Source organism: Mastigoproctus giganteus, chromosome 8, assembly GCF_048544385.1.
Source record: "Mastigoproctus giganteus isolate SK-2022 chromosome 8, ASM4854438v1, whole genome shotgun sequence".
NCBI lineage: Eukaryota > Metazoa > Arthropoda > Arachnida > Uropygi > Thelyphonidae > Mastigoproctus > Mastigoproctus giganteus.
In genome coordinates, this window is record NC_143582.1 from 83,828,172 (window position 1) to 83,854,456 (window position 26,285).

General features: G+C 37.0%; 1 protein-coding gene across 1 annotated transcript in view; it reads left to right on the forward strand.

The window, feature by feature from the left end:
- Window positions 1-26,285, forward strand: part of LOC150081686 (cGMP-dependent protein kinase, isozyme 2 forms cD4/T1/T3A/T3B-like) — a 386,373-nt gene that overhangs the window by 330,108 nt on the left and 29,980 nt on the right. The window contains exons 16-17 of the mRNA XM_090379551.1: window positions 8,735-8,794; window positions 24,402-24,468. Coding sequence (XP_090235677.1) covers window positions 8,735-8,794; window positions 24,402-24,468 — 127 coding nt within the window. The remainder of the gene's footprint in view (window positions 1-8,734; window positions 8,795-24,401; window positions 24,469-26,285) is intronic.

The window sequence follows — 26,285 nt, forward strand, 5'->3', positions numbered from 1 at the left end:
CTTGGTATAACACCTCCCACCATTTCCAACACATTCTATTCAATGGCTCCTGCTGTATTCTGTCATAAGGATGTCAGAAGGATATTCATGCCAACAAAGCTGCACGTCCTGATGGTATTTCTCTACTTGTTCTCAAAACCTGTGCTCCTGAACTTACTCCAGTTTTTTGCCACTTTTTTTTTTTTTTTTTTTCACTTTCTTATTCCAAAGGTGTTTTTCCTTCTGCTTGGGAATTTGCTCATATCCAGCCAGTTCCTAAAATGGGTGACAAATCCCTCCCATCCAACTACATCTATTCTTTCTAAAGTAATGGAGAAATCACTTAACCGCCAACTCTTAAACTATCTAGAATCCTTCCGTCTGATCAATGGTAGCCAGTATGGATTCCATCAGTGTCGATTCACTGGTGATATTCTGGCTTCTGTTACTCATATATGGAAAATTTCGGTGAAACACAAGCAGTTGTTCTTGACATCTCAAAGGCTTTTGATTGGCATAAAGGTCTTCTAAACAAACTTAGATCTTATGGTTTGCCAACTGTTTTTTTTAAATAGGTTATCCAGTTTTCTCTCTGACTGCTCACTGAGGGTGATGTCTTCACTCTTGTCTTCTAACTTCTCCACTAATGCTGGTGTCTCCCAAGGTTCAGTTCTTTCCCCCACACTTTTTCTCTTGTATATTAATGACCTTCTTTCATTGACTGGAAATGCAATCCATGGTTTTGCCAGCAATAGCACATTGCATTCCACTTTCCAGTTTGAGAAACTTTGCCCTGCTCAATCAGCTTCAACTTCTCGAATATCCAGTACACATTCTTTAAATGCCAATCTCCATGTAATTCTCCAGTGGGTCAAAGACAACTTAGTTGATTTCAATCCTTCTAAAACTCAGTTCTGTCTTATATCTCGCAAAAAGGATTCTTCAGCTCCTATGCTTATCTTTGGTTACACTCCGATTTCTAGGCAAAATGATATATCTCTTTTAGGGATTACCCTGAGTTCTAATCTCTCTTGGCACAAGCACATTACAAATATTGCTTCCTCTGCTTCTAAAAAACTTGGTTTTCTCTTTTGCTCTCGGCGTTACTTTTCTTCCAAATAGCTACTCACTCTGTATAAATCACAAATCTGCCCTGCCATGGAATATTGTTCCCACATCTGGGGTGGTACCCCCAACACCTCTCTCTCTCTCTCAGGCTTCTAGATTCCATTCAGAAGAGGACAGTTAGGTTAATTAATGACTCATCTCTAACAGAGTCTCTCCACTCTCTGTCTCATAGACTTACTATTTCTGCTGCATGCCTTTTCTACAGGTAATTCCATGGGCACTGTTCTTCTGAATTGGCTTCTATAATTCCCGTTCTCTCTTTCAAAACAGTCCAAACACGTGCCGCCACCAGCCAACATCCATTTATTGTCCAACTTCAAACTCACAGAACCAACTTTTCATCTTCCTCATTTATTCATTCAGCTGCTGTTTTCTGGAACAACCTTCCTTCATACATATTTCCTGAAAATTACAGTCTACAGAAGTTTAAGTCTAATGTCAACAAATATCTTCTTTTGTCTTCTCAACCTCCAACCCAATTACGGTACTAAGTACTATAGGTTCTAATACATCTCGTGTTTGGGGTTTTCATTAAAAAAAAAAAAAAAAAAAAAATTGCACTGAAAACCCTACGAACAACATTGTGTATGAAACAACAACAGGCTTTTGTCAGAGATGATATAATCTTCATTCAGTCATCTCTTAGGTACAGAAATTGCTACATTGTCTTTTCAAATGTTCTTTTGACATCTATTTCTGCTGAAAGCCTAGCCACACTGGGATGATTATTCTTCAAACAATTGAAGAATAATCACAGCCTACTAATCATCTCTTTAGATTAGAGGCAAGTAATGTGTAACAGGTCACACTTCCAGTGGTAACGGTCATGACTCACTGGTTACAAGCAAGCTATGTATGGTAAACCAATTAATCAAACTCTGGTGGTCTAGTGTACATAGGAACTGCAGAGTGGACACCGTTCTTGTTCACCTTTGCATAGGACGTAGTAATCTTATGCATTCGTTTCTGCATCTTATGCATGCTGAGGGCTGATGACACTTTTATATTTTAGAATTACAGCACTATTTTAACTATTCATTATATTTTTCCAAATGTCCTAATTTTATCAGTAAATGTAATTTATTTTTTACTGATTTTTAGCCAACTGACTGAGTCCTATACGTCAGATTCTGACAGTGACCATGTTGAGCAGTCCAATTTTCTAAAACATCTGAACTTGCATAGACAGATTTAAAATGATATTTTTAATATTTCCCAGATAGATTTTGTCCATTTCATCCTTTACGCAGTGTACTGTATATATTTTGAACTTTTATTCTTTACATGTTATACCAGATATCAATGGTATTTTGTAAAAAGGGTGTTATCAACAATTTTGTTTGTTAGGAGTGATATACATTATTGTTCTCAGCAAAGTGTCAGGAATCATTGTAAAGAAGGGTATTGTTATATTTTGCCATAGTACTTAAGATAATGCTGTAAGAAAGGGTATTATCAATAGTAGTGGTGATATTCTTGAAGTGTAAAAAGGATGTTATCTCCATATGAAATAGTATGGGGGCTGGACTAAATAATAAACAATAGATTAATTAGTATACTTTGTTTTTGTGCTATTGAACCTTGCCTACTTTGTGGTGGCCATTTTTGGAACTAGAGGAAGAAATGTTTGCATTCAACACTAGGTGGCAATGTATGTTATATAATTTTTCCCTAATAAACAGGTTTCCTGCTTAAAACTGCATAAAAGTTGATATACATGTTGTTTGTTTACAATTTTTATTTAGTATTTGCTGTTGCTTCAGTGTTATTACAACCTTGTATTGTCTCGAGGACAAAAAATACTGGTAATATGTACTAAAGTGAATTTTAATGTAAGAGAAGAGTCTGACAATAGTGCATTACTGGATACGTTAGGGGGTCACATCTGGTGAGTATGGGCTTGGCAAACCCAGGGTCCCTTAATGGATATCATCACCCTTCTCTTTCTTGTTTTAAACTCTCTCTCTCTCTCTCTCTCTCTCTCTCTCTCTCTCTCTCTCTCTCTCTCTCTCTCTCTCTCTCTCTCTCAGGGTAACCTCGGGAAATTTTTTTGGTTGGTGCAGCATAAGTCTCAGGCTTCCTTGCGTCATATGGCTAATAATAATAATAATAATAATAATGTTTATGCTGCAAGTTTCCCTACTACGTCTAGTGATAAGCTTAGTGCTGTAGACATAACAAATACTTACTGAAAATAGCAGATTAAATGATGTAAATAGCACAGATGATATTGAAACAAGTTTTCATGTCTTTAATGTGATGATAGAAAAGGATGAGAAAGCTACTGAACCTTATAAATCGAAGGAGCTCATCAACAACCAACATGTAAATATTGTAATAAGTTTAGATGTAAATTGTAGTGTAGTTTTTGATGGAGAAGTAGACATTGATAATTCCAGTATTAATGGCATTGACAGTACATTATTTGATATTAATAGTATTTCATTGAATGAAGAATACTCAGAAAAAGCTGTTAAATAGCAATTTACTAATGAATATATTTTGGATGAAGTTCCTGTGTTAGTAAGTATCTTGTAGACTATTGTAGTGATGATGTTGATGATTCTGACTTTGTAGTAGATAATGACCTGTCCAAAAATAATGAAGTGGGCAAAGATATATAGTCAGAGGGGGAAAATAATATGGAAGGGACAGTTGGGAAACGTGTATGACTAAATCTCTGCATTGCCAAACATTGCTCAAACAACTGTTTTAACTATCAGAAGATGGCGGGATATCACTTTAAAGATCTTTAGGTAATCCTATTAGACAGAGAGATTGGTTATTATGTTGTTTTAAAAGTGTACCAAATAAAAAGAGATGGACAGACAATATTACAAAGCAAAGGAGTATTTTGTGGTGGTTAATTGGATATAAGTTAAATTTGTCTCAAGTTTTTAGAGAAAAAAACTGAACATTTCTGAAAAATTCGTCCAATATACATGGAATAACAAATCTTCAGTAGACATCAAAAATTGATAAGGGGAAATAGAATTCCTGAAAATTTATGCTGTGAAGTTGAAAAGTTTATTGAAAGCTTGCCAGCTGTGCCATCACACTATTGTAGAAATTCCACCATGAAGAGTTATTGACAGTACATATCCCATCAGAATTCAAATCCGGAAGACATTTTTTCAATGGATTTTTCAAATCCATTGAAACTCGAAAATTGGCACCTCCGTAGCCAGGTGGGCAGGAGCAGCAGTGTGTAGCACACGCTTCTTGATTAGACCGGGGTTCGAGCCCATGACCACCAAATACGGAGGATGCAGAAAGGTCAGGGTATGACCACCGCATATCCCCGGAGCAATATGGCCTTAGTTGCTAATGCTCCTAAAAACCAAATAACAAACAAACAACAACTCGAAAATCCTAGAACCTGTGTGCACTGCTCAGAGAACTTGCCAAGCTACAATTATCCCCCCCCCAGGTCTTTTTCATTTTTTATTTTACCTTGAATGTGTTACCACCTAATTGGTATGCTATTCCGGTATTACTACTATCCATATGTAGTTCCTTTCATTTTTCGATAATAAACCCCACTTGCCACTTCTCAGCCCATTTGGTTATTTTTCTAGGTCTTGTTGCAGCATCACACTTTGATTTCTGTCATTAACCACCTTGCCAACCTTTTTAGCATCTGCATACTTGATATTGAGCTTGATATGCTTTCATCAATATTTTTAATAATTATTGAGAACAATAAGTGGTCCAGTACTGAAGCCTGAGGGACTTTACTGATAACATTAATCCAAGAAGAGCATTAATACAGTAATTTGTCCCTAATGCCACACTTCTCCAATTTGTACAGCAGTCTTTCATGTGGAAGAGTATCAAATGCTTTCTGAAATGTAAGTATATGATGTCAGAATTATTTTTTTGCTGTTGCCTCATAGGAGCCAACCAGATTGTTCAAAATAATCTTGTTGCTCTTCTCAATGTGTTCCTTTAAATTACTTCTTTAACTATATACTGAGGTCATTACTGCTAGATATGTTGATGAGTGATATGCGCAAATTTATTTTACTACCAGTCTTTCCAGTCTTTCACTTCCATTTTGGAAATTGATCACCACAGTAAATTAAACCAGAAGGATGATTCCATCATAGACATTGACAAGGTCGTGGAGAATTTAAAACAAAAGAAGATTCTGAACTTTTTTCTCAGTTAAGAAGTACTTTATAACTGCATGTGCCACATGCTGCACAAGTTCCTTTGAAAAGGATGCTCTTATAAATCTGAGGTAGCACAGATTTCATCACTTAGTTTTCAAATTGAAAATTTTTGTGGACAAGTCTCCAGATAAAGAAATACAGTCGAACTTCCCTATAACGAATTCGATAAATCCAGCGAAAAAATTCGTTATAGAGAAATTTCGTTATACAGAGAATATATTTTTTATTAGAAATTGTTATCTAATTAGAAATGAAAACGAATCTACATTTATTTTTAATGTATTTTATTTCAAAAACATACTTATTTAAATCACATTTGCACAATTTTCGCCAGTAAGTATCACAAATTAAAAAAATCTGTAATTTTCGTTTGCACAGTACAATTAAAAAATTGTGTGATTCTCAAAGCAAACCTCACATTTGTTCAGAGCATTAAAAACATTATCAGGAACATTTTCACAAAACTGTAGACCCATACGAACCGTTTTAAAAGCGTTAATCATTTCTTCGTGAGTTGGCTTTTCTACAGGTTGTTCTGATGCGTCTTCAGTGTCATCGTTAATTTCTTCGTGATCACGGTCGTGTCTAACACTGTTCAGCAGTATTTCATCTTCATTTGGGTGTTCTGCTGTGATCTACATAAACATAACTATCCATTGTTATTTCATTTTCAATGTTTCTGGACGATTCTAATAATGTCCAAAAGTTTTTCAGTTGTGGAAGGGGCAGTTCATCTTGTTCATCCAATCATTGTTCGACTTCTGTATTCAATGCAAATCCCGCTTTCGAAAAACAATTTTGAATAGTGTACTCAGTGACATTGTTTGTCCAAACTTTTGCCAGTTCAGAGATGCAATCTCTAAGGTTATTGTAACTTCCAAGTTTCTATTTTCTGATAATGCATTCACAATCTTCATTGTTATTCTCTTTCGATAATGAAATTTAAAATTTTTAATAATACCTTGGTCCATTGTTTGGTGGTAAAAACAAGAACTTCGCACTTTTAAGTTTGGAAGAAATACTGGCAGGATGTTCCGGACAGTTGTCAGTTACCAACACGATTTTCCTTTTTAATTTTTTTGTTATACACTTGTCTAGTTTTAATATCCATTTTTCAAAAATATCACTTGTCATTCATGCTTTTTTATTAGGTATAGTCAATTTACAAAGATTTTGTGCCTCTAAAACATCTTGGGTTTTTTGATATTCCGATGACTAAAAGTCTTAATTTTTCACTTCCTGTCATATTTGCTCCAACTAGCACAGTGATTCTTTTTTTGCTTCGTTTTTCGCCAAAACATTTATCATCCTTAAAAGCAAGTGTTCTATTTGGTAAACATTTAAAGAATAAACCCATTTCATCAGCATTAAAAACATCCTTATGCCCATATTCTTCCAAAATCTTCTTTAAGGTATTGTTCCTCCAACTGTTGCAATCGTCTTTACTTACATTAACACTTTCTCCACAATTCTGTGGCACTTCTTAAATTTATCTAGCTACCCAGTGCCTGCATTAAATTCTGTATTTGCACAATCCCTTGGAATGTCATTCCAAGGGATTGTGCAAATTTCAGAGCTTATTGCTTAATTATTAGGCCTGATATTGGTATATTCTTTTCACGTATCATTTGCACCCATTTTAGAACAGCTTTATCAACATCTTCGTATATACACAACTTAATTCGTTTCTTGTCTGCTCCTCCTTCAATTGCATTTAAAATTGATTCTCGATTTTTTAAAATTGTAGATAAACTGCTTGCAGGTACGTCACATTTCTCCGCAACATCTTTTTTCTTAAAACCCTGGTCAATATCATAACAATCTTTGCTTTTTCATTAATACTTTAAACACTTTCTCTTCGACATTGTTTCCACAATTGTAAAGATTACTCAAATGCAGCTCTTGACGATACACACACCACCAACTTCGCTGCGCTGGCCATATAGTGAATTGTTAGTACCGCCTACTCAATGACGTTCGCTTGCCAATTCAACAGTATCACGTGACCTTTCCTATCAATCACTTGGAAGAAATATGTGACTGTGAATTTTTTTTATTCTGCTTTCATTCATATATACAACAAAGAACATTTATGGTTAATGTGTGCTATATGTTACTTTTCAGAAAAAAAAAATAAAAAAATACAAGAGCATATAGCCTATGTGATTGATGACGAACGAAAAAAAAAAAAAAAATTCATGAGAACCATCTATTGGGAGTCCAGTTAGATGAGAACGGACATATCATATAATGATTGACAGGAAGGTCACGTGGTACAGTTGAGGTGAGAAGTGACTGTCACTCAGTAGGCGTTAACTAAAAACCGAGTATGGTAGCATTCTATGTATTGCCGCCACAGCATGCTAAAGTTTACCGCAGCGAATTTCGTTTTTCCCCGAGCCAACATCAATTTACAAATCAACCCTATTTATTGTAAAGTTTACGACCACTTTTAAGAAAACCCATTTGGTTTAATAACTGTAACAAAAATGAAATAAAGACCCTCCTACGGGCATCAATGGCCACAAGTGTTCACTAAAAGGATGATTATTTAATTCCAGATGCTAATGCGCAATTTCGGAAGGTCGGAAGGAAGGAAGCAGTATATTTGAGCGGCTGTTTAGCAGTAAATGCTTGAAAATCTTCAAATATGCTTTTACTAATTTTTTTAAAAGTTCGTTATAGGGAGACTAATACTTCTCTATATGGGGTTAATTTTACGTATAATTTCGTTTCAAGGTGCAATGTTTTGCAAAAAAAATTCGTAATATAGAGAAATTCGTTAAATAGAAGTTCGTAATAGAGAAGTTCCACATATTTTGCAGCATTAGTTCTGTCATTTTCAATGTGAGAACTTACCAGTTGCTATAAAGAATTGATGTACAGCAGTCATTGGTTGGGTTACTGATAAGTGTACACAAGGAAGCCTGAAATATAACAAATTATCTCAAGTCATGCTTGCAACAATTCCTCATCGTAGTGCTGAATGAAAGAATATTCAGCCAGGTTATAAAAACAGAATCGGAAATTCTTCTGGCAGCCAAGTCTACACAGCAGGGCCATTGTTACAATCAGAAACTTTGACTCGGCATTTCTGAAGAGGGCAGAGTCTGTAACAGTATCTTTCTCAAAGCAAACAGAATCAGTTGCTGTCTCTAACAGAATATCAAAACAACAATTTCAGACACAAAAATGTTAGCTAAGTTAATATTTAAAAGCATACCGTAATGGTAAACAATTCTAAGTCTGTGTATTTAATATGAAATGTTGTGCAAACATTAAAAAAGACTTGCTTTTTACATTAAAAAAAAAAAAAAAAAAAACCATGTTTCCCTCCTGCTTACCAATGTCTATCTCCAGTTTTTGAAAGTTGGCAGCTATGTGAAACTTAAAAAAATAATAAATCTTTACCTTTATGAAGTTAAGTATGTAAATTAAAATTTTATTCTTAGAGATAATCCTGCTGATCGCCTGGGTTACCAAGGTGGAAGTAAAGATATACAGAAACATAAGTAAGTACTTATTTTATATCTAACATTAATCAAAGAAAAATTTTAAACATTGAAGCTCTTGCATAGTCTGAACATACCTTTATTATGTGAACATAAGGTTAGTTACATCCCCTTAATTTAAAATACAGGCAGTTCCTGCTTTACGAGTTCCCAGGTTTATGAGGGTTTTTTTTTTTTTTTTCAAGTATCAGGTATCAATAAAATCGAAAAAATGAATGTTAAATATTCATAAATACCACATTTCAAACCACACACACATAGCTATACAATACAATGCACCCGCTTTATGACATTAATCCGTTCCAGCGACACCATCATATCGTGAAAATATCATAATGTGAATCCAATAACATATTGTTTTTTAGTTATTCTTTCCAGGACCTTGGAAGTTGAAATTTTCACTATATAACTAAGCTATTTATCTCTCTAAAATGTCATTTTATAATATAAATTGTATTAGTTATCAATTCAAATCATTAAAACGCACTACACTTTCATCATTATCATATGTTCTGTTATAAGAATCAACTTTGAACATGTTTGCGATATTTTATACAGCACATTTCTGGAGGTCATGACCATAAATCAATAAAAACAATTTGCACTTTCCGGTTTATTGGGCTTTTCTGTTAATGCAAGTAAATATAAATGGGTAGTAAACTCGATCTTATTGCATTTGCGAAAATACGGATAGCTGGAATTGTGTGGGTTTTTACATTACGGTATTATGGTGAAATGTTTCCTCTTCACTGCAGTCTTCAATCATATAAAAAACATAAATCAATTTTCAAAATCTTCTCTTCATTCCTGTTTTTTTTTTTTTTAAAGCTTCGTAAACTTGTTACTCTCTGTGAATTTGTGTTAGTTACAATCTCACTTGTGCGTATCTTGTTTGCAATTTGTGCATGCCGTTAAAGATGTTTATGCATGCTATTTTGAAATTTATCAAGAAAAGAGAGGATTATCTTGGAAACAAATGCCTCTTGAAGCATTTCTGAAGAAGACGACTCCTTGTGCAACAAACCAATAACGAGTGCCGAAACAACACTGAGTGATGAACACGTGTGCATTTAGTCGACGATGTTATTCCTCATCATCACACACGTGTGCAATGATGAGGAATAAGCATTCTTTTACATTTGTAAGTCATAAATAATTTCTTTAAATTATAATTTGCTTGATTTTTACAGGCTATGTTTTAATTTCTATGGATAAATCAATCATTGTTTAAACAAACTAATTACCTAGCTAATTTAATTGTTAAGAACGTAACCCCCGTTTTTTACATTATGTCTATGGAAATAAATTTCCGCTTTACAAGTGTGTGCTAGGAACGAATTAACTCGTAAAGTCAGGAACTACCTGTACACTGAAAATTTTATTAAATATTTAGTCTTTGCTTAACTTGCTTACCTGAATTTTCAGAAATTTTTGTGCCTATTTGAACATGATTTCTGTAAGCCAGAAACCATGTTTAGGAGGGCATTTCCCACATTTCACATTATGAATATTTAACTAGATATTGATTTTAATGAACAAAAACTAATATCAATGGATTATCGAATGTTCCATAGGGATGGAAAATAGCGAATGTGTGTGTGTGTCCTGTTTTTTCCTGAAACCCTCAGATTGCAAGATATATCATATTTTAGTGTTAGTATTTTTTTTTTTTTTTATTTATTTTTTTTTTTTATGTAAACCCCAAACACGAGAGGTATTAGAACCTATAGTACTTAGAACCGTGCTTGGGCTGGAGGTTGAGAAGACGAAAGAAGATATTTGTTGACATTGGACTTCAACTTCTGTAGACTGTAATTTTCAGGAAATATATATGAAGAAAGGTTGTTCCAGAAAATGGCAGTTGAATGAATAAACGAGGAAGATGAAAAGTTGGTTCTGTGAGTTTGAAGTCGGACAGTAAAGGGCTGTTGGCGGCACGTGTTTGGACTGTTTTGAAGGAGAGAGTGGGAATTATAGAAGCCAATTCAGAAGAACAGTGCCCATGGAAGTATCTGTAGAAGAGGCATGCAGCAGAAACAGTACGTCTATGAGACAGCGAGTGGAGAGACTCTGTTAGAGATGAATCATTAATTAACCTAACTGCCCTCTTCTGAATGGAATCAAGAAGCCAGAGAGAGGTTTTGGGGGCACCACCCCAGTTGTGGGAACAATATTCCATGGCAGGGCGGATTTCCGATTTATACAGTGAGCAGCTGTTTGGAAGAAAAGTAACGCTGAGAGCGAAAGAGAAAACAAAGTTTTTTAGATGCAGAGGAAGAAATATTTGTAATGTGCTTGTGCCAAGAGAGATTAGAAGCCAGGGTAATCCACAAAAGGGATATATCATTTTGCCTAGAAATTGGAGTGTCACTAAAGATAAGCATAGGAGCAGAAGAATCCTTTTTTCGAGATATAAGACAAGACTGAGTTTTAGAAGGGTTGAAATCAACTAAGTTGTCTTTGCCCCACTGGAGAATTACATGAAGATCGGCATTTAAGGAATTGGTAGCAGATTTTCGAGAAGTTGAAGCTGATTGAGCAGGGCAAGGAAAGTAGGTTTCTCAAAATGGAAAGTAGAGTGCAATGTGCTATCATCGGCAAAACTATGGATAGGATTTCCAGTCAATGGAAGAAGGTCATTAATATACAAGAGGAAAAGAGTGGGGGAAAGAACTGAACCTTGGGGACACCGGCATTAGTGCAGAAGTTAGAAGACAGATAGCCATCTGCCATCACCCTCAGTGAGCGATCAGAGAGAGAACTGGATAACCAATTACTAAAAATAATTGGCAAACCATGAGGTGGAAGCTTGTTTAGAAGACCTTTATGCCAAACATGATCGAAAGCCTTCGAGATGTCAAGAGCAACTACCCATGTTTCACCGAACCTTTCCATGGAATTTAGTCCATAAATGGGTAACATAAACCAGAATATCACCAGTGGATCGACACTGATGGAATCCATACTGGCGATCGTTGATCATACGGAAGGTTTCTAGGTAGTTTAAGAGTTGGCGGTTAATTGATTTCTCCATTACTTTAGAAAGAGTAGGAGTAATTGCAATGGGACGATAATTTGATGGGAGGCATTTTTCACTCTTTTTAGGAACTGGCTGGATATGAGCAAATTTTCAAGCAGAAGGAAGAATGCCTTTGGGAAAAGGCAGCAAAGAATAGGAGTAAGTTCAGGAGCACAGGTTTTGAGAACAAGTGGAGCTTTCTTAACATCACGATTCGTCAAAATCCTTTTGAAGGAACACCAAAGCAGGCATTGAATGGAGCATGTTGGGAATGGTGGGAGATGTTTTACTAAGATCATTAATACATGAGTTGGAAGAAAAATGGGATGCGAGCAGGTCAGCTTTATCCTTGGCTGAAGTGACAACAGAACCATCTGGTTTGGACAGAGGTAGGAGCAGAGATGGGAAAAGTTGCGGCCAATAGCTTTGGCAAGAGACCAGAATACTCGGCTACCATTAGGGCAAGAAGCAAGTTTTCTACTCTTCGCCTGTTCAAACTCTAGTTTGGACTGATTAATAACTGCTTTACAATTGTTGCAAACTTTGGTTTAGGCAGAAAATGAAACTGAAGAATTAGAAACAAGCCAATTACGATATGCAACATTCTTCTCTTGAACAGCCTTAACACATTTATTTGAAAACCAAGGTTTAGATAAAGCACGAGATTTTAAAGTGGAGTGTGGGATAAAGGATTCCATTCCAGCAAGAATAATTTCACTGACACGATCTGAGCAAACAGTGACATCAGAAGTTTTGAAACAGTAATCCGACCAAGGAAAATAAATCTTGCAGATCATCCCATTTTGCATTCTTGTAATGCCAAACAACATGAGGTTGGGAATATGCATGAGATAAAGGCTCCATTGGAGAAGAGACAATCACCAAGTTGTGATCTGAAGTGCCTAAAGGACCTCTCACTTCGACTGTGTACTTAGAAGTGTACTTTTTGGAGAAAAAGATCAAGCATGTTGGCTGTATGATTAGGAATTGTCCTGTATTCTTGTAGGTAAATGAAAAATCTGTGCAAGGTCATTAGTAATTGCAAAAGCTTCAGCATCTCGACCAGCTGAGTCGGTGTGACTAGAAAACGGAAGCCAGCTAGAGTTGTGAACATTAAAATCACCAAGGAAAAGTACTTCACTGTTAGGAAAGTTGGACTGGAGAAAGTCGAGTTGCAAAGAGAGGAAGTGAAAGAGCTCTAAGTGATTAGTGGAGTTGGGAGAACGGTAGAGACAACAGATGAATTTGACGCAATGAGGTAGAGAGATTTTAAGCCAGAGAAGATCAAATAGAGGAGATTCCAAATTGCCAAGTCTCTGACAGGGAATAGCAGAACGGACATATGCACAAGTACCACCTTTGAGGTGAAAGGAATCATACAGCGAATAATTTGGGCATCTGATATGAGCAGTAGATGAATCAACCGATAACTGAGATTCTGTTAGAAAAATATATGGGGTTTGGCAGACTGCAAGTGGAAATGGACATTGTTGAGATTAGAATTGAGACCACGTATATTTGTGAAATGAATTAGGAAGTGCTTAGGCGGTTTAGATCTTTTCGCAGATAAGCTTGCTCTATTAGTTTGACAATTCATGGTGTATTCAATACTAAGAAAAAGTGGGTGGGACATGCTGTATGAAGTAATGAAATTTTTGGATATGGCATACACATTGAAAGAATATACCCAGAACCTTGACATAATGTGGCCTTGACAATGCTCCCCGCATACACACTACTTGGACTCCCTCCAGTCACTATCTGGCAAAGTAGAGGTAGCAAGATTATACACTAGCTGATTGGGAAGCCTCCTAGAGAGTTACCAATAGCTTCAGTCCAGTGTACTAACTAGCGGCCGGCATGCGAACACCGTTTTAGAGCTGTACCCTCGAAATGTAAAGAATATTGGATCTCGCCATGATGTTCATCATAACCTCAAAAGTCATCAATCATACTGCATGATGGAAGAGATAGGGAAGGGTTGACCGGAACTAAGTTCTAGAGACTAAACATGGGTTCCACCACTTCAAGCCTAGCCTCCAAGAAAGCAAGCTTATACAGCAATCGCGAGGTGGGAAACACACACACACACACACACACACACACACACACACACACACACACACACACACACACACACACACACACACACACACACACACACACACACCTTATTTCTCTATCCGTCCCCCCTAATAATTTGTCTAATTCTTCCTTAAATTTATTCAAACTCCCCATCTCTACAAAACCCCCGCATGGAAGTTCCCAATCAATCTCTGGATGAAATAAAATTTTTGCACATCTATTCTATATCCATCCTTTGTAAAACTAAATGTATGCCCCCTTATTGTGTGCAATCTGCTCAAGCATTAGGAGCAGTGGCAGCTCGTGACTCTGATGTATGGTGGTGCTGCTTCTTAAAGTTACATTAAAATGCCTTGGTTATAAGACATGTAAACATAGAGGGTAATAATAATAATAATAAACAAGTTAAAAATACTACAAAATATGAACTGGACACTTACCATTAACAGACTTGTGTAATCTCGAAATTTATCTAAAAATAAAATCCATTATTTGGTTTTTATTTGTTGAAAATAGATTAATAACTTTTTCATTCATGTTTGGTGCACTGTTCAAATTGGCACTGCTCGCTCTGCAGTTCCTTTAACTTGTTTTATCACCTCTAACAAATGCTTAGTTGGCAACTTGCTAACTAAGCATTGGCTCAACCATTAGGGCCGAAATGTGGAACTGTGTAGCGCACAGTTCCACCTACGGTTAAACTTCAAAGTTGAAAACAATTTCGTGTTTTTATTCATTTATTATTGAACTGGTTATTGGAAATAGAGGATATGCGGGGCCTGTTAATAAAAGTATTCATTGCGTTGCATTGTTCTTCGCAAAATTTCATATAACTCCGTTGACTGTATATTTAGTTTTAAAAAGCTGGGGGTGCTGCAGTTCTGCAGTGCCTACCAATGAGCTGCCCCTGGTTAGGAGATGCCATCTGTATTTAAGTTAACTCAATCCATTTCAGGCATTAAATACTGTAATCAGGTCTCTTTGCAGGTGCCTAGTTTCCAAGCGATGCAGTTTGCAGAATGAAGCTTTTTGTGTTCTTAACTAATTTTGTTGATCTTTTCTGCCATAATTATGAGAGCTTCTTTGGACTCAGGGGAGGTACCCATAGACTGGAGATGTGCAAATGTAACCCCAATTCACAAAGGAGGATCAAAGGCTTACACAAGTAATTATAGACCTGTTAGTTTAACTTCTGTTCCAGGTAAATTAATGGAGGCACTGGTTAAAGAAGCACTGCAGGATCATCTAGACAATAATTCAGTTATAGCTCAGACGCAGCATGGTTTTGTTAAGGGCAGGTCTTGCCTGACCAATTTGATTGGATACTATGATGTAGTCACAAAAGAACTGGATGCAGGGAATAACTTTGATATTATGTATTTGGATCTTAGAAAGGCTTTTGATACTGTTGCACATGGAAGACTGCTGCACAAATTGGAGCAGTGTGGCATTGGAGGCAAATTGCTGCTATGGATAAGGGGATGGTTGAGTGGCAGAAGACAGAGAGTGGTAATCAATGGACACTGCTCAACGTGGACTAATGTTATTAGTGGAGTTCCTCAGGGTTCAGTGTTGGGTCCATTGTTATTTTCGGTGTTTATGAATGATATTGATGATGGGATATCAAGTTTAATGTCCAAGTTTGCAGATGATACAAAGGTTGGCAGGGTTGTTAAGGACACTACTGACACTATGCTGCTGCAACAGGATCTGGAAAGGTTGAACAGATGGGCTGAGAGGTGGCAAATGAAGTTTAACATTGACAAATGTAAAGTACTACATATGGGAAACAGTAACCCCAGAGCAACGTATCAACTCTGCGGTACTACACTGACAGTGGTGGAGAATGAAAAGGACCTGGGGGTAATTGTGCAGGCAGATATGAAGTTCTCTGAGCAGTGCAGACGAGCTGCAAGAGTAGCTCATGGTGTCTTGTCAATGATATACAGGAATTTTTCTAGCAGGGATAAGGAGGTGATTATTCCCTTGTATAAGGCAATGGTTAGGCCACATCTTGAGTACTGTATACAGGTCTGGAGGCCTCATTTCAAGAAGGATGTAGAGCTGCTGGAACGGGTACAGAGAAGGGCAACAAGATTAGTGAATGGAACAAAGGGTTGCTCTTATGAAGAAAGGCTTAAGTTTTGCAAATTACAGAGTCTGGAGACTAGGCACCGGCGAGGTGATCTGATAGAGGTGTATAAGGCTTTGCATGGTTTGAGCATGCTCAATGCCAATGGGATTCTTCATCTTGCTCAGAATAATCACCTCAGAGGGCATAAATTCAAATTGAGGAAGGACGGATGTCGGATAGATGTGCGGAAATTTGCCTTTGGCCAGCGGGTGGTTGGTTGGTGGAACCGACTTCCATCACTTGTTGTTGAAGTTGATAGCCTAAACAAATTTAAAGCTCAACTGGACAGGTATTTCGAACGAACGAACGGAGGGGTGAAATGGGAGTGGTGTGTTTTTTTTTTTTTTTTTTTTTTTTTTGGCTGATGCTGAATAAGCTTGCTTTCTTGCATCATATGCCTCTGCTAATGCTAATGCTAATGCATACCTTTATACCTGTTCCAACAGAGCCATTCTTAAAATAAAGCTTTCAGACCTATATGCAGTACTCAAGATGCCATCTAACCATTCCCATGAGGGGGAAACTGTCATGATGGGACAATCACTTCCTCGTCCCATCTAGTAAAATTTCTGGTGAATTTCTTGCTTTGAGTGCCATAACCTGGCTTTTGGTTCATCCCACAGCACCAGTTTTCTTCTTACCAAAAGTGGCCCACTGGGTGCTCATATCCTTTTGTCTGGGATTCAAGTCAATCAAGTTGGACTTCTCACCTATTTAAAGTTTGAGAATAGTTTGAGGTCATTTTGGTGCCAAGGCCTGTAATCATTCACTTTACTGGATGAGACTGCCCTTGGGTTCTAGCTGTCATGAGGGGGAAACTTCAGAGAGGAACCAGCTACTAGGTGGTTTGATTAGTCTTTTGCCCCTATAGCTAAGTCTGATGATCGATTTACATGTTATAATTGCTGAGGACCTCCACCAGAGTTTCTTCTGGCTTTTTCCTGTCTAAAAACATCAGAAACTTCATGTCTAACTGCACAGTTACGCTCAGATCTTTTTTTTTTTTTTTTTCTCCACTACCTTGAGTGCAGTGCTGCTACCCAATTGTTATGTTATTCTGGATTACTGCATACCATATGCATTACTTGCCATTTTAAATATTAAACCTTAATTGCCACTTCTCAGCCCATCTGGCTAATTTTTCTAGGTCTTGTAGCATCATACTCTGATTTCTGTCATTAATTACCCATCAACCTTCATATCATCTGCAAATTTTGACATTAAATTTGTTATGTCATCAATATCATTAATAAATATTTCATGATAAGGGACCCAGCACTGAACCCTGAGGAACTCCACTAATTACATCCATGAAGAGCAGTACCCAGTAACAACCACTCTGCCTTCTCCCACTTAACCCCTTTATCTATAGCCATAACTTGCCTCTAATGCCACTCTGCTCCAATTTGTACTCCTCATTGTGAGGTATGCAGTGAGTGATGCTGCTGTTAGTTAAGACTAGGAACGTTGAGATCCAGTGCCCATGACAGTGATTGCAACCTACCACCATAGGAATCTGGCATGTTTGCTGTGCCCTGCAACCTGTGGAAACTTGGAAAGTGGGATCCTGGTGATTGAGGGACATAGCTTTAACACTCCACTTTGGCTCCTGCTTCGGCAAGATGGAAAGTTCCATGATGGCTCACACATGGATCAGTTGGCTAGTGGGCTTGCCTGTAAGGGTTAGCCATGTAAATGCTACATCCATACCCTTATAGCTCAAGGGATAGGTTCAAGCTGGTGGCAGTGGTGCAGGTATGTTTTCTTGGTAGCCTTGTTGACCACTTCCAAGAACATTTATTGCTTGCCAGGTAGTAGGTATACCCTTGAGCTCTGTAGTGGGTGGGGAGCCTGGGCACTGAAATAGGATAAAGAAACTATGAATCCTGGTACTCAAAATTCTTCTGGGACCCCAACATTGTCCCTACTAAAAAATAATGATATTAATAACACTTCTACTTAAGAAAAAAGTCCGATCAGTGAATAAATACCAGTACTTATACCACACTTACTGGTAATCCATTCCATTAACAAAAATCCCATAGGAAAGATGCCAACCTTCTTCATCCAGACGGGATTGAAAGGATTGGCTGGTTCCCCTAAGCCAATTAAATAACTATCTTCTAATGTTTTTATAAAAACAAAAAAATAATAAGTATTCAGAACAGTCTTTGAGCCACCTCTATTGAGCAAATTCCTATTACATAAGGTACTTAATTCACTTTGCAGTGTGATCACATGAGATCTTCTGAAGAGTCAGAAGAAGAAGAAGTGTGTTCTGAACTTAACCCACAAGGAGTGCAAGCTATAAAAAGAATAAGATGGAAGCTTATTTAGAAGACCTTTAAGCCAAAACTATCAAAAGCCTTTGAAAAGTCAAGAGCAACTGCTTGAATTTCACAAAACTTTTCCATTGACTTTTGTCCATACGTGGATAACATAAGCCAGTATATCACCAGTGGACTGGTACTGACAGAATCCATACTAGCGATCATTGATCAGATTTCTAGATAGTTTAGAAGTTGGAAGTTAATGGATTTCTCCATTACTTTAGAAAGGGTAGAAGTAAGTGCAATAGGATGATAATTGGGTGGGATTGATTTGTCATCCTTTTTTAGGAACTGGCTGGATATGAGCATTCCAAGAAGAAGGAAAAACACCAGTGGAATAAGAAAGTGTAAAAAATGACACAAAACAGGAGTAAGCTCAGTAACACAGATTTCGAGAAAAAGGGGAGAAGTACCATTAGGACCTGGAGCTTTCTTGGAATCAAGATTGTTCAAATTTTGAACAATCTTGATTCCAAGATTGTTTAAACGGAAGACCATAGGAGGCACTCAATGAAGTGTACTCGGAATGGTAGGAGGCGGTTTGTCAAGATCATCAATACAAGAGTTAGAAGAAAATTAGGGTGCTAAGCAGATCAGCTTTATCTTTAGCTGAGGTGGCAGTAGAGATGGGAGAAGCTGTGGCAAAGAGATTTGCCAAGAAACCAGAATGCTCTACTATAGTTTGAACAAGAAACAAGTTTTCTACTCTTAGCATGTTCATAATCTAGTGTGGGCTCCTTAATAGTTGCTTTACAATTGTTGTGAGCTTTGGTGTAGGCAAAAAAAAAAAATGAACCTGGAGATTTGGATGCAAGCCAATTGCAATTTGAACCATTCTTATCTTGAACAGACTTAGCACTTTTATTGGAAAACCAAGGTTTAGATAAAGGAAGAGATTTTATGGTGGAGTGAAATAAAGGATTTCATCCCTACAAGAGTGATTTCATTGAAATGATCTGAACAAGCACTGACATCAGAAGATTTAAAACAAATCCAACCATGGAAAAGAAGAATAGAATTTTGCAGAACATCCCATTTTGCATTCTTGTAATGCCACACAGCACAAGGCTGAGAATGGCCACAAGAGAAAGACTACCACTAAGTTGTGAAGGGCGCCTCCGTAGCCAGGTGGGAAGGAGCAGCAGTGCGTAGCACATGCTTCTTGATTAGACCGGGGTTCGAGCCCGTCACCACCAAATACGGAGTATGCGGAAAGGTCAAGGAATGACCACCGCATATCCCGGAGCAATATGGCCTTAGTTGCTAATGCTCCTAAAAACCAAATAACAAACAAACAAACAAACCACTAAGTTGTGATCCGAGGTACCTAGAGGGCTTCAGATCACAGCTTAGTGGTGGACCACTCACCTCGACTGTGCACTTGGAAGGGTTTTTTTGTGAGAAAAAGATCAAGAGTGTTAGATGTCTGGTTAGGATTGTCTGGTATTCTAGTAGGTAAATGAATAATCTGTCTGAGATCATTAGTAATTGCAAAAGCTTCAGCATCCCAATAGCTAGATCTGTATGACTAGAAAACAGAAGCCAGCTGGTACTGTGAACATTAAAATCAATAAGGACAATTACTTCATTGGTAGAAAAGTTGGAGAAAGTATCAAAGAGTTCTGAGTGATTAGTGGAGTTAGGAGAATGATAGAGGCAACAGATGAATTTGACAGAATAAGCTGGAGAGATTTTAAGCCAGAGAAAAATGAAAACAGGAGACTCCAAGTTACTAAGTCTCTGACAGGCAATATTAGATATATAGAAGTACCACCTTTGACGTGTTTAGTGATCAGGAGTGGTCAGTAAAGCCCCTGACTGCTAAATACGGTCGATCTGCCAACCCGCACTGGACCGGTGTGGCAGATTATGGTCCATTCCCTCAGCATGAATTGTTGAGGGGGCTTCCATCCTGCAGTGGGTTGATAATGGCCGCAGCTTACATTTTTTTTTTTTTTTTTTTCCCTTTTACCACCTTTGACATGAAAGAAAACACAGCAAATAATTGGAACAACTAAGATGAGCATATTGGTTGAATAAACTGGTGAGTGGGAATTGGCAGATTATAAGTGGAAATGGATATCATTGAGATCACATATATTTGTGAAATGAACGAGGAAGGTATTTGAGAGGTTTAGAATTTTTGCAGATAAGTTTGTTCTTTTAGTTTAACTATTCATAATGTATTTCAGCAGTAGAAAAGCTGGGAAGGAGACATGTTTATATGAAGTAATGAAATATTTGGATATAGCATACATACAGCAAGAATATACCCAGCTCCTTGAGATAGGATGGCCTTGACAGTGCCCTCGCATAGACACTACTCAGACTCCCTCCAGTCATTATCGAGTAGAGTAGAGGCAGTGAGATTATACACCAGCTATCTGGATGGCTCCTAGAGAGTTACCAATAGGTTCAGTCAGTGAACTATCTAGTGGCCAACCTGCAAACACCATTTTAGAGCTGTATTCTCGAAACGTTGGGAACACTGGATCTTGCCGTAGTGCACATCATAACCTCAAAAGGCATCAATCATACTACATGATGAAAAAGATGGGGGTTGCTGGAGGCTAAACATGGGTTTTACCACTTCAAGCTTTCACTAAGCAAAGTGGTGAAAATCACTTACCAGTTGATGAGCGTAATCTACCACCTAGTATTGCTTGGTAACATGGAAGGATGGCACTCCTCTGTGCGATGTGTGGATGCCAGACCTCAACCCCTGCTTACGTTGGTTTATACCTTGGTGGCTCCAGTATACTAGGTGTTGTATTTCAGGACTTGCACATGGTTGTTTTAACCATGGTTAACCATGGTTACTAACAGTTACACCACCATGAAGGTACAAATAGAGGATTTGTTTTTTGCAGAATGACCAGACTTTGTTTAAATTTGGTCTGCCTGACTCAAGCATCATTTGAATATCAGTTCCATCAGTGTTTTAGACTCCCACATAGCAAACTCAGCTTGTCATACTTGAGAGAATGTCTGTGACAGCCTCAAGAAGTGGTTGCAGTTTGCCTTACAGTAAGCTTTTTTATTAATAGTCTGCTCCATCTGTTTGCCACCTGGGACTGATAATCCCTATACAGACTTTGGTGATCGGATTATGCAGTTGTCTTTCCCTGTCTTACTTCAAAATTTCAATGGACATGCTACCCTGTGGGGTAGTACTGACATCACTGGAAGAGGATGAGTCATAGAGCAACCACAACCAATCTCCTAGCCTTTAAATGTGCACAGACTAAAGTAAATTTTGTCCTCAGATTCAAACAGATTCTTGGATCTGTTTCACTTGGATCTATAGCCCTGAGACAGTCTGGGACAAAGTCAGGAATTATGAAGGAGAAATACACATCACATCCTTCATCAATCATGTATTATAATGGATGTGCTATTGCAGATTCCACTTCAATAACCAATGCTCTTTGGGGAGCATTTTTTAACAACTCTGCGACAGCATCCTACAACCCCAGAATTTCCTAGTCCTAAAAAAAAAAAAAAAAAAAAGAAGAAGAAGAAAGGCACACAACTTCAAAAAGGATTTTCACCATTACAATTTACAATGGGCCATTTACCTACAAGAGTTAAAAACAACTGTAACTCTTACTGAACAATTTCCTTCAGCTGTAAGCAGTGCCTGCTTTATACCATTGACTTCAGCATGTTTTCTCAGTCATGCAACATGAGGGTTATGGAGAGACAACTGTAACCAACACCAACAGTTTACTATATGCATTCTTGGCGTATATATACAATTCTTTGCATGTGTTAGAGGTTTTATCAGCAATGAGGTACACTATTTATCCAGTTCCGCTTCATTTCAGTTGATGATACATTCTCTCTATGAGCATGAATTTGATATCTGCTTCTGCTGTATTCCTAGCAACATTGGGATTATGGGAAATAATTTGGCTGATACCACAGCGAAATCAGCAGCTTCCACAAATAATGTTAGCTAGCCTGCCTGTTCCCTCTACAGATTACAGCAAATAAATCATATAATAAAGCCTTTAATCAAAGCATGCCAGTCTGTTCTACACAGAAATCATAATGAGAAAGTTATTCTAGCTCAGCCCTGCATAAGAGCCTGTGTGCCATAAAAACAACAAACCATTCATTTGCTCCTCAAACTTTAATAGAAATATAGCCAGATACACCTTCCCCACCTTGCAGCTGACATCCTAGTGATTTGGCATATTACTTCCACAGTCTTGTAGGTCATCTTCCAGGTTTTATTAGAAGCTTGCTATCTAATTGCCTATCTAAAAGGGACTTAGAGGGGGTATCCTGTGTGTTATCAGACACTCAGCCTAAAACACTGATGGATCCAATATCTCTTTATTACAGAAGATTTAGGAGAAGTCCGGTTGGCTTGCCTCCCTAAAATCCACTCATGCACACCTTATCGATGGTAAGCCCTGTTATGTCACTTAGGAGGTGGCAACAAACGTGTAGAGTGGTTCTCTTCAAGATGCCTGGTCAGCGTGAAGAGGAAAAGACCAAACCCTCCAGCATATGACAGCATGACAAAAGAAATGGCCCTCAGTCCCCAGCAGCTTTCACTCTCCCTCATACGGCAGTGAGAGGATCAGAGTGGAAGCAGAGGGTGCTAAGAATCTCTGGGTACAACCAGGCTGCCATGCACGGAAACTGAACTTGGCCTGTTATAACGTAAGATCACTCGTCGGTGAAGACAGGATATTAGCGCTGGAAAAGGAATTAGAAAATGTGAATTGGAATATCATCGGTTTGGCTGAAACAAGAAGAAGAAATGAATCACTTATAAGTTTATCAAGTGGAAATCTGTTGTACACCAATGGAAACAGTGAAAGGAGTGAAGGTGGAGTTGGGCTTCTGGTCCATAAAGATTTTAAAAACAACATTTTGGAATTCAAAAGTACATCACCAAGGGTGTCAAGACTAATACTCAAGATTTCTAAGAGGTACAAGGTAAAGGTTATAATGATTTATGCACCAACATCGAGCCATGATGATGAAGAGGTTGAAGAAATGTACACTGAAATTGAGTCTTCTAGATGAGCAGAAAACCCACTACACTATTATTATGGGGGACTTCAATGCTAAGGTTGGAAAAAGGCAAAACAGTGCAGAAAGAGGAACTATAGGAAATTTTGAAATTGGTGAAAGAAATAAAAGAAGTGAAAGACTTGTGGAATTTGCAGAATCTCAAGGACTGTCAGTAATGAACACTTTTTTTCAAGAAAAGGGTGAACAGAAAGTGGACATGGAAGAGTCCAAATGGATTAACAACTAATGAAATCGACTTCATCCTCACTAACAGAAGATATATTGTGAATGATGTTACAGTCCTGAATAAGGTAAATGTTGGAAGTGATCACAGAATGGTAAGATGTACACTTGATATAGATGTAGGAAAGGAAAGGAAAAAACTGACTCGAGTAAATAATACAAAGGTCTTTGAGATAACTGTATTCTCTCTGTGAGTGGCCTGCCCCATGCCAAGAATAGCCTTGTCGTAGATAGGCTACAAACAAACTAAACAAGATTAAGCTTGTAATAAAGTATTCCACACAGGACATATTTATTCAATACACTCCTTTCTGCTGAGGCCTTACACCCCTCCTACATGCAAGAACTGTGACAATCTTTTATTAATATTAATAAAATGAAGTTTTATATTTTATAATTAAGTTTATAGTTGTCTCTCTAAACTTTTCACACTCAGGTTTTGGATGACAGAGACAACATGTCTGATATTAAATTTTTACAATTTGTTAATTTATACACATGTTGGCACTTCTATATTTTATGATATATGTTTATTGTTATTGATGACACTAACCTTTTTATAGATTACCAAGCATTTTTAAATACACTAATTTTCACTTGCCACATTATGGCCTAAGCTCTTAACCTTTAAACACTAAAAAAAAAACCAAGCATTACATATTATTAGAATAATATACTTATCATGACAGCATTTGTCAAAGACAGACTTTTAAAAAAGCAGAATTTTATTTACTGAGATTTTACTCGTTTAAATTTGTATTTCAGATGGTTTGATGGATTTAATTGGGAAGGACTTCGAAGCAGGACTCTGATGCCACCTATAATTCCTCAAGTGAGTGCAATACACATAATTCATGAGATGATAATTTAGTGGGAATGGTATTCTTAATATTCATCCTTCAAATAACTAGTGCTTTGCTTCAGCTTCTTATTGTAATTATCATTATTTTTTACTTTAAAATGTGTATGATTTATGCACCTGCATACAGATTTGTCTTGTTTGCTGAAACATTTAATAGCTATTGAGAATTATGTTAGAATTTAAAAAAAAAAAAAAAGAGAAAAAAAAGAGAAAAAAAGTAGTCGTAAAGACCCAAGGAATCATCACAAAAGATGTTTTTTTAATCTGTCGCTTGTGTTACAAGAATAAAATAGATAAATAATAGTGTTTCTCTGTTTTATTGTTATATGCCTGTATAACTTTAATTCATTAAAACTAATATAATACTAATATAATGCGTTCTAGCTTATTCCAGTGTTACATCTTATATTGATGCATGATCCTTTGGCAGTTTACCTTACTTTTTTGGTATATTGCTTGTAGTCCACTTTTTATCTGTTATTTTTTATCATATTCAGAATTCTAACTTGGTTGCTTCTCTCAAAATTACATTATTTTATTTTTTTATATTTTTTGTTGTCTTGGACAATCTTTTATATGAAACAAAATTATCTTTTGTTTCATTATCTTTTATATGAAACAAAATTTGAAACAAAATTATCAGATGCTCTAACTCCACCAAAGGTGCTGGTCGTGAGTATTTATATTCAGTATCAAGTGTTTTAAGTTCATTTTACAGCTTTGCCAGTCAGGAATGTGTTTGCTCATGGGTGTTGTAGTGTAGGGGGCTACAGCCACATTACTTTAGATGTTTCTGGGTTGAGGGGTTCTAGAAACACGACTGTCTTCACCTGCTGGAGTGCCTTGTAGCTTTCCCCCAAAGATATGAGGTGTCAGTGGCCGAATCTCCTTCTACATTTTCTAAGGTATATATTTTTGCCATTCTTTATATAGGTCACCCAACCTCTGTATTCACTCCATCAATTTATTTCTTTTCAGTTTGCGAGAGTTGTAGACCAGTAAAGGAGACATATTGCCTCGCTGGTTTCCTGGAGTTTTTCACTTCTGAATATTCTATTCTTGTCAGTTATGTAATTTATAAATTTATGTCTGAAAGAGGACTTATCATCTGACATTTATAGTTATCCTTCTTCCAGTCAATTCATTCACTTTGTACAAGGGGGGCTAGTCTTTATCTCCTTAAAATTTTGAAAATTTTTTAGATTCCTTTCCACCCCATTCAGTCAGTGACTGCTAGAATGTTATGAGTATTGTAAGGATGGTGCAAATGCATGAAGCTAAATTTTAAATACTGAAATAATCACATGGTCTAACATTTCTCTGAATAATACAAAATGAATAATATCAGGAAATTACAGAGAAATAAGAATGTTATAATATAAAGAAACTCATAATAAAGGTGACCACAGTTATTTTGATTAAATCAGACTATATATAAATAATGCATGGGATGTATATAAATTATCAGGCGACACAGAAGTCTATGACAGATATAAGCTAGTCTGTAATCAAGTCACAAAAGAGGTTAGGCAGGTGAAGGCAGATTACAAGAAATTTTTGGCAAAGGACGTAAAGAAAAACAGCAAAGAGTTCTTTATTTATGTAAACTCTAGAAGGAAGGGGATGAATCAGATTGATTCACTTAACATAGATGGTTTGACTATTGATGATCCTGCTCAAGTAGCTGATAAACTGAATGAGTATTTTGCATCTACATTCACACAAGGAGTTATTCAAGGAGGAGAATGCCAGACGTTTATCAAACTCTGACAGAGAGCTAAGTGATT